At 39.1% G+C, this 12,712-nt stretch overlaps 1 protein-coding gene across 1 annotated transcript in view; it reads right to left on the reverse strand.

The window, feature by feature from the left end:
* The window catches only part of pcxb (pyruvate carboxylase b), a 282,158-nt gene that overhangs the window by 262,840 nt on the left and 6,606 nt on the right, over positions 1-12,712 (reverse strand). Inside the window, exon 2 of the mRNA XM_080052016.1 lies at positions 3,576-3,712. Coding sequence (XP_079908142.1) covers positions 3,576-3,711 — 136 coding nt within the window. The 5' untranslated portion in view covers position 3,712. The remainder of the gene's footprint in view (positions 1-3,575; positions 3,713-12,712) is intronic.

Below are 12,712 nucleotides of genomic sequence, written 5' to 3' on the forward strand. Positions count from 1 at the left end.
TTTTTTCTTAAGTTTAAGAACACAGGAGTGTTAGATCTCAGATCAAGACAACCATAACACTGCCTGCCTTAAATCTTAAGCTGTCATTGGAGCCAAACACTAGTTTTTGAAGCAACACACATTTCAGGGGATAAAAAAAAGTTTGGTCACTGAAAACTAGAAAAGATATGTTGTTCTTGCTTGAAAAAAAGGACTGCGTCAAAACATTTGAAGAGCATAAAAAAACGAGGGAAGAAAGTGAATTCAATATAGGATAATAGTCCAGTGAAAATATGAGTGGACAGTGAGAAGATAAATGATGCAATTTAAGTTCCGAAATCTAGAGAATGAAAAGAACATTTAAGAAGAACAATGTAATCGGACAAGACAAGAATAAAAGGAAGGTTTTAAAGAATTTAGGCGATATAAGAAATACAAGGGTGGCAAATTTAATAACATGCCAAAAAAGGAGAGGGGACAAGAAAAGCAGTGTGTGTAGGGGGGGAGGTGAAGTAAGGAATGAAAAGTGATCAAAATGATGAAGGGCCTAAAAGGGAGAAAAGCAAGTGGTTCAGAGGAAATTCACGTCTGAAAAGTGCAGAGAGAGGGATGAGTAGAAGAGGAGAGCCGAAAGGGAAATAAAGGAGAATATTAGTGAAAGGGCAGAGAAGCAATGGCAAAGACAGGATGTGCCTGGTGAGGTGGAATCTGGCTGATATGATGGTCCAGTGACGGTCTCTTCTTCTAATACACACACAAACTATAGCCCAGAATGGTCTAGTGCACTCCAGTGTGATGAATGTGATCTAATGTGGGGTTGATATTGCATAAAGCTGATGCGAAGCAGAGAGATTGACGGAAACCCCAGCTGTGTGCGTGCGTGTGCGTGTGCGTGTGCGTGTGTGTGTGTGCGCGCGTGCGTATAACGCGCCCCACACACATCCTACCTCTACTGCGCGTCTACCTCGCGTCTGCGTCTGACTTTTGGTCACAGACTGTGAAATCAACGTAGAGCGAGCACACATCCAACCTCAGACGCACTGCTGAGGCGCGTCGGAGGCACGTCTGCAGCGACGCTCCCCTTCACCTCAGGAGGCTCGCCTATTTTTTTTCTGAGAGCAGCGCGTCTCTCTCGCGTCTCTGTGCTTTAACTGATAGAGAAATACTCTGCTGACAGTCACACCAGCAGCATTCACTCTAGTTACACGTTTACCCGGTGTGTTTATTTCAAAATAAAACATCCCTCAGTCGTATACGCGAATAATCCCTTCATTTCACGATTTAATTGTGCAATCAAAATCCGAGGGATTTAAAACCTAATTTTCAATTAGTTCTGGCATTTCATTTTTGGATAAATGACACATATAGAGATCCAATATAGTGAAGAAATAAAAAAGATCATGATGAGCGCAACAGTTTTCCGTTGCTCTATCTGTGTCTACGGCCTTCTTCTTCCCCGACCACACCCCCCTCTCTCTCTCCCGTATAAATCAGTAAAGTGATTTTTGAAATACTCTGCAGAGAGTCATATTGACTTCATACTGGCAGCTTTCGCTGTAGTTTCACCATTTCCTGGTGTGTCCCCTTCAAAATAAAACTTCCAACAAGCGAAAATATGGCAAAAAAAAAGAAAAAAAATGGCAATGGGGCGCACGGATTACTGTCCAGACTCAATATAAATCATATGCATCATAGATGACATGAAAGAACTTCATTTTTAATGGGAATTATCTATGAAAACTCTATGTAGAAAGATAGGGCTTTTAGAAGCAGCGCTGCAGCAGCAGCTGCTGAGACGTTGCATGTGTGTCCGAGAAAAGTCCGAGAGAGGCAGCAGTAAGGTAACGCGACGCGCTCCAGAGGTAGACGCAGGATGTGTGTGGGGCGCGTAAGAGACGACAATCTATTCGAATCATATTAATGGATTAAAGCACTTAAATAAAGCCTTTGTGGCAGGGTAGACAAGGATGTATGCATAGATGCATATGTCCAGACTTCTGTGCAGAAGGAGGTGTCTGTATGTCCAGACTTGAAATAATATTACATCATAAAATGGGAAATTATGAAATACTCAAGTAAATCAAGCACTTCAAATGTGTTGGCAGGAATGAATATAATGGGAGAGCCGACTCTAAAAAGCAATTAGAATAAAATGCATGACTACATTTATTTGTCACTCAAATCCTGCACCTGTCACCTCATAGAGTCACTCTAATTGCAGGGTGACCGCTGGTCTGGACAGCCTTATAGTATTAACAGGAGGGGGTACAGGGATTAGAAGTATCACCAAAGCACATCAGTGACATCTACTCCGCATAGTAACCACCATACTGAGCTCCTCTATAATTACATTTCCATTCAGACCTTGATCCCAGAATGTAGACCCTTCTTATTGCAATTTCAAAAAGTTTAGAAAGGAACTAAATATTCTTGCCTATCAGTGTATCCAATTTGTGCAATGGACATCTATATTTATTAGATACATTTCTATATCACATGCTATAAAACTTGAAATTTAGACATCAGGGAATGTAGAGACCTCTGTGCTGATTTTATTTTAGCTTTCAGGAATAATATTTAAATAAATACATCTGTGACATTATGCACAGCCTAAAATAAAATACCGTAATTTTCGGACTATAAGCCGCAACTTTTCCCCCATTTTTCGACCCTGTTATTACACAGCACAGTATATGTTCTGTAGCTACTAGAGATGGGCGTTAGTAATCGAGTACTCGAGTACTCCTCGTTTCAAATGAACTCGATTGGTGGATGAGGAAAATCGTTTTTTGTTTTGTTTTAGTGTCTGTAGCCTTTAGGCCGGCGGGCCGCCCCTATTTTAAAATGTTATATACGTGTACAAAACGGCACAAAATGGATCAAATAAAGTTTAACAAAATTAAATATTTTGATGCAAGTGCAATAAACTGAGCGTTGTGTCAAACAGCAACTGCAAATAACTGCCACCTCCGTGCCACCGCAGCGCAGCCTGTGTTCTCCACGCCACCGCGGAGCTGAACACGGTCTCTCCTTTCTCCAGAACATCGTCAGGAATATAACTGTCCAATTATTTAAAAGTTATGCAAATATGCAACTTGTTTGTTGAAATGTTAATAAATGGGAGCTTCCTCAAGCAGCCATCTCTTTCCCGACAATCCCCTTTGTGCACAAACTCTTACATATGGTAATTAAACATTATAACACCGGTGGCTTATAGTCCAGTGCGGCTTATAGTGCAGAAAATACGGTAAACCGTTTAATACATTCCAAAACACAGTGAAGAACATTGTTGTAGGTCCACCCTCTGTTTCTGGTATTCTACGAAATGATTCTTTGATTTTGGATTAAAGCAAACAAAGTTAGCTTATAAGGACACTCACATACAATGTGTGCTTAAATATAGCATGTGCCGAGGCAAACTTAATGTTTGCTATTAATTATGAAGAGAAGAGAGTCTGTTCTTTTGCTCGGGGAAGATTGTAAATGTCATAACATTAAAAATTAAACGGCATTAAACTATTTAATTGAATGGTGCCCTGTGAATTGCTTGTCTTCAGTGGCGAATAAGTATTCTTAGGATGTGAATGAAGTCTTACCTCTATTGGCCACCATAACCTTCTTGATTGGTTTATACTCGCTCTGTGGGGAAGAGTGGGTGGAGCGGGAGAGAAGACATGTCCTCTTCACAGCCAAAATGCCATAGCCACCTCGGACTACAGCGTATCTCAACATTCTAAGAGAAAAAGAGAGATAATAATATTTAACATACACCAAGGTTGCATTCTATGAGCTACATTTCAATACTACTGTATTTAGCATGCAAAAAAAAATATTTAGGATGTCCTACTATACATTCTGTTGCAGTTTGCAGTATTTTTTTTGGGATATTCTGTCCCGCAATCTTCTTTGCAACTTAAGTTACATCACATCAAGTGATCAGCAGAGAAAGCACCCCCATGGACTTAGACAAATAAATAAGCTAAAGGGTCAAACTCAAGGCCAAATGTTATGGCGGAATAGAAGGTCCCAAATGTATGCATACTGCATGCAAAGAATGAGGTATAGTTATATTAAAAAGTAGGTGTTTGGAACACAGGGAATGTCTTTCTGCATTTAATTTTTAGAGACCAACACACATACACACAAAGTTCATGTATGCTTTTTGTGATGTTATCCAACAAATTTTCAGTCCTAAGAGCTACAGAATATAAGACGCGTTGGATCTTCATCAATAAAACAACCAATCAGTCAAATATGCAAACATTTAGCCTTCGAACCATCATTAAATCTAGATTAAACAAGAACAATGTCTACAATTCATACTTCTTTACAATCTCAATATAGCAACCATTTGTTAAGATCTGTTTATCAGGTGATAAAAAAACATGCCTCTAGGAACCTGATAAGAGGATGATAAGTATTATAAAAAAATTAAACAAAGTGTGAAGCCTTTTAAGATAGATTAAATCTACTAAAGAAGCAAGCCCTATTAAGTTGTTGCCGAGGGTGCCTTTCAACTCGTCGGGGTTGTAGTGATATTTAGCAGGAATCAAAGATTTTCCAAAGCTCAAGAAGAAAAAGCTGTATTATTCCTAAATAATTTGAGACTTTTGGCCTGACACACACACACACACAAAAAGGTTTCCATTCATGAATGTGAAATAAGAGATCCAGTCAGCTGCTGCTCTACTTACTGGATGCCAATCAGCTGCAGGTCCATCTAATTAAAGACGACACGTTTCCTGTGTCTGTCTTCAATTTACAGCAAAGCCTGTTCCTACTCCATTCATTTCAGATCCAAGCATACTAAACGACTAAACCATTCAAACTGCTGCCATGAGCCAAATTCAATGATTTATGAAGGAAATAAAAAGTATTGATATTCGTTATTCAAATATATTTCCTCAGTGCCCTCACATGGTTTTAGGAAACAAGACAGAATCAGACTGAAACAAAATAAACCACTGATTACAGCTAGCCACTGGATTGTGTTTTGACGGTTGCATTTACAGTCAATTATTTCTTAAACACTCTATCAAACATACAGACCCAAAACCACATGTGAATGGCACACAAACATAAACACAAGACATGCATGAAGGTTCAAAGAGTCACTAACTACCTCAACTAAAGGGTAGGTGGCTCATTCACTGGAGAAATTCACATCTTTACTGATGGGAGCTATGTGATAATGAGTATGAGACTGCAAAGCTGCTTTTTCTAGTCTGTCTACAAGTCTGCACCACTGTCAGTGCTTTGCTGCCACACTGTGGTCAAATAACAGCTATGCAGTCAATGGAGACCAAGACTTAGCTGACAAAGTGACAGTCCTAGTTGTATTAAGCAATATGGTTGGTGTAGGATACACTTCAGGATTCAAGCAGCACATTTAAATGCAACTGCAAAGGTCATAATAAACTATAACATATAACATAGTGGGATATAAATCCAAAGAGCCTCAAATCACCAGTGCTGCCAGCGTCGCCAAACATTTTACTTTATAATGGTAAAAGTGACCAAGGCAGAGAACAAACTAAAATGTATTGGGGTTCTTAAGTGAAGTCTCCTATGCACAATCATTCCTGTGTGTTAGCCATGATTGCAGGTATTCAATTTAGGTGAATTACCACAGCGGTGTCTACTGTACACTGCAAACAATCTACTGGGTGACAATCTTACATATTCACATACATTTTGAATTAATTAAACCAACAAATCAAGTCATTTGGATACATGATGCACCGAAGAAAATGTGGACAGACTGTTGAGAGACCAGACCACAGTCGCATGACAAAGCTAATAGAGCAAAAGGTAGCCCTCCTATATAGTGACAACTGTTACTGAGTGGAAGCTCAGGCTGAAACCATATACTGCGTCTACTCACAAGCAACAGTGTCACACAATGAAATGGATACAGTTTCTCAAGACCTGAATTCAACAGGGAGACAATAGCAGGCCAGAATCAGGACAAAAGAACCAGGGAGACGGGCAAAAACAGGTTGAACATTATGTGTCCTGCAGTAACCATATACCTCTCAATACTAGAAGTATAACTTCAAACAAGTATATTTAGAATAAACTAGGCTTGGCTGATATGGTCTCTGATATAAATATATAGAGGCTGTTTCAACAATGTGTCTTTGATAACCAAGCAGTAAGTGTAAGGATATATTATCATTACAGAGTTAACTGCCAATTGCTCCAGCTCTTTCAGTTAAGTGAGTTCAGAATTGTCAAACAGCCTTAAAGCCCCAGCAACATCTATAGCAATAACCTAGTCTAATAATATAATAGCCAAACTTTAAACAAAGTTTTAATAACAAAAGACAAATTCGTACTCTTTTCTGGCAAATAATGGAAAACCTACGTTATTTTATAGCAACATAAGCATGACCAATAACAAAAATAACAAAAAGACCAGCATGCCGTGTATGTACAGAAAATTACTTTATTTAAGCGGTGCAAGTTTTTTATGCTGCTAGATCTCCTGAAGCAGTAAAGAGTGATGATTATTTATCCGCAGGCTAAGTAGTCGGTTGTAAATGTGGAAAATGTACCTAATGACTAAAATGCACTCAAAAGAAGCAATCATGCTGATCCTACAATTAAATGACAGGTGAGGACAGTGATGCTATTAAACTGGAAGTGTACCTTTCTTAATACTTTTATATATTTGGTGCTACCTTAAAGTGTGTTTACAGTCTAACTAGGAATAGTAACAGGAAGAAGAAATTGGATCTGGTAAGATTTAGAAATGACCATGTGTACTGTAGACATTATCTTTTGTGAAAACATTTTTTTTATTTCAACATTACTAATTAGTTCTTGTGACAAATTTTATGTATTATGGAAAAAAACTGCTAAATAGTAAAATGTTAAACAAATGACAACAGCAGTTAAAAACTGAAATGATGACCAATGTTTTCTCTTTTATCACATTAAAACTCTTTTGTTACGCTATATTTTATCTTCTTCTGTCCCCACCACCCATCATTGGTCACTCATATGTTAAAAGTTATCAATTCAAAAAAATATATAATTAACAGTTTTCTTTGTAGCTCCTAAACATTTTCCCTCCTTTCTTATTGTCTCACAGCACTGATGGATCCAGCCAAAAATGAAATGTGCTACGGGCAAGTGCATCACCAGTAGTATGACTTGCAGTGTTTCTCCCAGCGCTTTATAGCTAAGGCGGCCGCCTTAATTTTTTTTTTCTTTTTTTTGTGCTGCACAATTAATGTACTAGCAAGCACGATGTGTGCTTGTGCATGGTCATAAATGCGCGAAAGGTCGCGATTTGCGGTAAAAAGCATGTGTCTCCAAGCGTTTCTCTATCAGCTGCTCTGTGTCTGCGCTTTGCGCGCGACTACGGCATGTACACAGGAGAGTTAAACGAGCAGAAGCAAACCGACATTTAACTAGTGGCGATAATAAACGCAGTGCAGTTCTATGGGGATATTTAGCTGAACAGAAAGAAGTGCTCTGCTAAGCTAGAACAGTTTAAGACTCCACAACACAGCCTATCAGCTCAGACAGGGCAGAGAAAAGTTTGAAGAATGCATGAGAGTGATGGCCCAGCCAAGTTTCAGTAAGTGTTTACAGAAGTGCCACACTGTTACTGTCTTTGAAATGCATTTAGTCATTTTAAGGGGAAAACACATTGTATTTATTATTTCAACTATTGAGTTATTTTTCAAACAGCATGCTAGGCAAAGAAGATTTATTTTCTGAATTTTCAATGCTGCTTTATTTTTATGTTTTAAATTGGGAAATACATGTATTTAAAAAGAAATCAAGCAAGTTGGCTCAAAATAACCATTAATAAATTATAGGCGCATCACAGTAGGCCTTTTGTCCACAATAATCACAACAGCCCCCATCCAAAAAGGAAATTTGCACTTTGATGTTGAGAGTATGGTCCAGTATTTGTATTTAGTGTGTCTGTATAGTATTGCACCAAAACAGTATAGGTTTTCTTTAATTGTGCTTTGAACTGTCTGCATGTTTGCACATCATTTGTACCTGCACATAGCAAACAAAACTGCACAACTGTAAGGTCAGTGTCTGTTGTATTTTTGTATTCAAATTAACATGTGTTTATTTCTTTACTGCGCATTGGCATCTTTGAGCAAAATACCCCCAAAATGTTCGGCTCTCATGACCCGGGGCAGTGACCACCTTGACTAAGACATTTTCTGGGGGAAACACTGACTTGCATTGCAAAAATCCATTGAGGCAGACTCAAAGATAAATGTGGTATGAAAGGAATGTCAAATGAGAGGGACACTGAAGCTGTGGTCATGCAAATTGAGGTTTTGGGCCTCAGTGTCATAGTATTGTCTCCTTTACTGACTCTGGTGAATGCTTCAGAGATAAAAAATAAATAAATAAATGTATTTTCTCATTTATCAGGATTTAGCCGGAGAAATAAAGGAAAGAAGGAATATATGAACAGAAGCTGAAAGAATCTGAAGGTTTGTATTTTGAGAATGTCAAAGTTCATACTGAAACTTGATGAATACACACCTATGTTAGCCTTCACCCTAATGAAATCGTAGTTTGCTTGTTTTCACACATGGGGACCCAACGTGGAGAATATTTGTCCCTTCTAGTACAGGACCTATAGAAAAAGAAGCACTGACTTGTTACTTAGGGATGTGAATGTGTCAAACCAATGACCGGTTTTCCACTTGCGCTCAAGTTGACGTAAAAAATAGAAATCCGAAAATCAGAAGGTTATGCCGTTTTTTTTAATGGGAGATTTCACCGTGCATGCAAGTTCACGTTTGGTCGTGAGCGCGCTGCAGGAGCGTCACTTCTACATGAAGTGTCAGCTTCACATTAAGAGTCCGGTGTGGGACCATTTTTTCAAACTATTGATAAAAAACAATGCAGTGCAAAATATGCAGCATAATGTTAAACTCTCGTCTAAGGCTATGATGTTAAATCACCTTAGAAACACACAATGCCTTCGTCCGAGCAAAGCAGCGTTTCACCGTGAGATCTCGCCAGTGAGTGAGCCGCCGCGCAGAAGAACTGCGGGGTTTGTGGCTAAAATAATAACAGGGGATATTCTCCCCGTTAGCGATTTCACTGGGAAAGACTTCCGCGATCTGATTGTAGATCATGAAAACACAGAGCCATGTCGGCAGACAAACTGCGCGACTATAGGACCTGTCCAGTGAGCAGAGTCCCTCTGTTCGTTTCTGTCTACAACCAACACAATCACCGGAGACGCATTCACAGCGTTTAAATAAAGCCTCTCATTTGTATTACCATTGGGGCTTTGATGCAAATACTTTAACATTACGGCGGCAGCTAAAAGGAAAAGCGCAATTATCACTTCATTTTCTGCACCTCAACCTCTGCTGTGGGAAGAAAAAAAGGGGGCAAAGTAAGTCGATTGATTTGTCGACTCGCAGGCGGACAGTAGAAGCTCTGCCAACGGAGCGAGAGTGCGCCCGCTTGTTGCTCCGCCTGTCAAAACGCCCACGCATCGTTTGTCCACTGGCCTTTCATTAAAAAATATATTATATATTATGTTTATTATATTGATAAACACTGCTTTCATTACGACTCTCAACACGCATTTCAATGAACCATGATGTAGGCTAGTCTACAAAAAGATACTGAACTGCGATAGGCCGTTACTGGCCCGGGCGGGACAGTCACTGGCCAATCAACTTGCCCTGCATATGATTTTACTGGCCCCGGGCCAGCGAGCCATTGGTTGTTTCGAACCCTGCCCGTTGTCAGTCATTATGACGACAAATAACTGTCTCAAGAAAGGCTCCCGCTCCCCTTCCCTCACCTGGAGGGATAGGCTTCTCAAATCGCGTTGCAGCGCCACACTGAAATCTGCGACCAATACGGATATGTGATCATAGAGCCTGCACGAGCGAACCGAAAATCGGACTGGGTGTGCGACCAGACCAAAAGCAGTAATAAAAACTATTTAAAAACGTCTTTCTTTGAACTGATGGTCTCGTTTGCTGTTAAAGGTAATTTATGATTATCAGAGGAAACATGAGGCTGTTTAAAAGATATTTAAATGTTACTTGTAGCCGCTTTAAGTTACATCAGTAAAGAAAAGTATAAATCCTATAGGACTCAAAATGACGCTATAGCTAAATATTCCAAGCTCACCACAGAGACCACTCAGACAGCATTTCTTGTTGATTCATACATGGAGGGCTGAAACACAACACAATTCCAGCTTTCAGTGACTATTTTTTTCTCAACTTCAGCACAGTCCATGTAGAATCTCTGGGACCAGCAAAGAGGTACAATCATTTCGTGTAGTTTCTGCAATAAAAACTATTTTAAGCAAACAGTCCAATAAAAGACCAAATTCAAAATAACAGTTATTCATTCTTGGTCTACATCAGCATAGTTCATTTCTGCTGCACACAATCATTAAAGACTATACTTGAGTGAAATTGCAATATAATTTAAGTTGCATTCCATGTGGCTTAGAATGATCAAGTGGGAATGTATATTATGACACTAGCACAACATGCAAACAATCATCAGAAAAAACAATTACTGCCATCAATATCCAGCCTATATAACTGCAAACTTAACAGAGCAGCTTCATCATGTAGTGCTGAGCAGATGTGATAAATCAAAGTGTTTGAGTGATAAATCAATGTGTTTGATTAATGATAGGCTATCTGGTTGGAATGATCCATTTGTAGCTCTAAACTGGGACAAATAGAGCCAGTCATGTGAATTAACTGATATCTTTTCAGTCACTGTCTTCAAACATCTGATATACCAACAGCCCACCTTAACACACACTACAACAAAAACTATGACTACTAAATTCGATAGCAGGGATTTCTAGTTGCAGATACAAACATGCTATCCCACTTCAAACCAGCCCATTACATCAAATGTACTTCAATTTAAACAAGATACTAAAATAAAGTCATGTGGTCCTTATCACAAAAACACCATCTGCTTCCCAGGCATCAGATACAATTCAAACCACATTGTAGAAATGTGGTTGGAGAAACAACATACAATTCCATTCAATCTGCAGGCTTGAAACAAGTTGTAGACCCATTTTACTCTGTTATACCAAAACCGCACAGTGAAATTAAGAGAAAGCAGTAAGAAAGAATTAAATGATTTGTAGTGTCAACTCAGTAGACTGGTAGGTGACACACTTTTATTGGCACTAGTATGCTTTCTGTCGAACCTGTGTTTGGCTGTTTCTCAACTACTTGTCGCTGGAATAATCAGTGAGCAACAAACTACACCATTTGACTGTCTTCACCACAGAGCACTGTGAAATACTTCAATAAGACTTTATTGTACAAAATCTAATCCTGAATGTTAACAAATCCTGCAACACAAAATTAGCGCTGAATTAAATTAAAGTTGAAAAGCCAAGATGGAAAGAGGATTTTTAAGCGACTGTACTTATTAACCCTTTCTGACCCAGTGTCCTGCCTTCCACTAAAACAGGGGCACAAATAAGCATAAGCCAAGTTTCTCAATAACCAAAACTGTCCACAACTATCAGTGTGTGTATCTGAGTGACAATACAGCTCAATCATGACAAGCATGCCTTGCCTCCTCTGCAATCAGACACTCCTCTGTCTAGAGTTTAAAGTTTATAGGCTACTGAAAATAACCTGTGCTTGTTCGGCACCTACAGAGAACAGGCCTTTTCTGGCTCATACATTAACTTTTAGAGATCAAAGTTCTGTTCTGACGCCAACTGCCTTTGATATTGTGACACAAACACACAAAACTATCCTCAACTTTGCCCTACCATGACTTGTCTGTATCTGTCAGCATTAATGCAATCATCTACCTTATCATTCTAAACAGTAAATGTCTCCTCATTCAGATTTCTCTAAACCCCTGACGTACTGTCACCAGCATGACATTATTGTATTAGTTAGGGTGAGTATAAGTTTTTTGGTCAACTTAACTGTGTGTTACAGGCTCAGCACACACTTCCCAAATACACAGGACAGACAAGGTTTTGAGTACTTGAGTAATAAGTATTTGATGCCCTTTACATATTGTGGAATGATTTATTACAAGGACGAGGAAGTCTAGCAGTTTTTCTAGAGATTTCTCTGTCACTTCCAAATTATTTCCCGGGATATTTAACATTCTTTGCTAGAGCTCATCTTTAAAACTAGGACTGGGAGAGAAAATATATTACGATAAAAAGAAATTGCTTTAAAAGCAAGACACCAACATTAATAGGGATTGTAGCTTTAAAAAGGTATACTAAGGCCCTGTTCTCACGGCAACACGAAACGGTGCAAACGCGGAAAAATTCATGCGGTTGCACTATACCATGTCCATGAAAACAGCAAACGCAGGCATGAAACCGCAAGTTTTTGAGATCTACTCCCAGGGAGGATTTTTTGGAAAACAACGGTTTTGGTTTCATGTGAACACCGAAAACATTTCCCCTGGTAACACTGACGTCACGGCTCCACTTCACGTATGCATAGTCTATAACATTTGCTGTCAATACCCACACGCGAGTTATAAAGTTAGAAGACAATTAACGTGCAGGGCTTAAATAGGCCTATAATACTCGCCAATTTAGTCTGTAGTCTATTAGTAAGTTATTGATACCATGCACCCGCCACTTTGTCTGGGGAAAGATTTGTGCTCTGCCGCTTTTTCTAGCAAAATAAACTTGTGTACACGGCTCTCTCTACATTAAAAAACACTATCCATAGTTCAGCGCGCAGCGATT

This window comes from Ammodytes marinus (assembly GCF_949987685.1).
Source record: "Ammodytes marinus genome assembly, chromosome: 23".
NCBI lineage: Eukaryota > Metazoa > Chordata > Actinopteri > Uranoscopiformes > Ammodytidae > Ammodytes > Ammodytes marinus.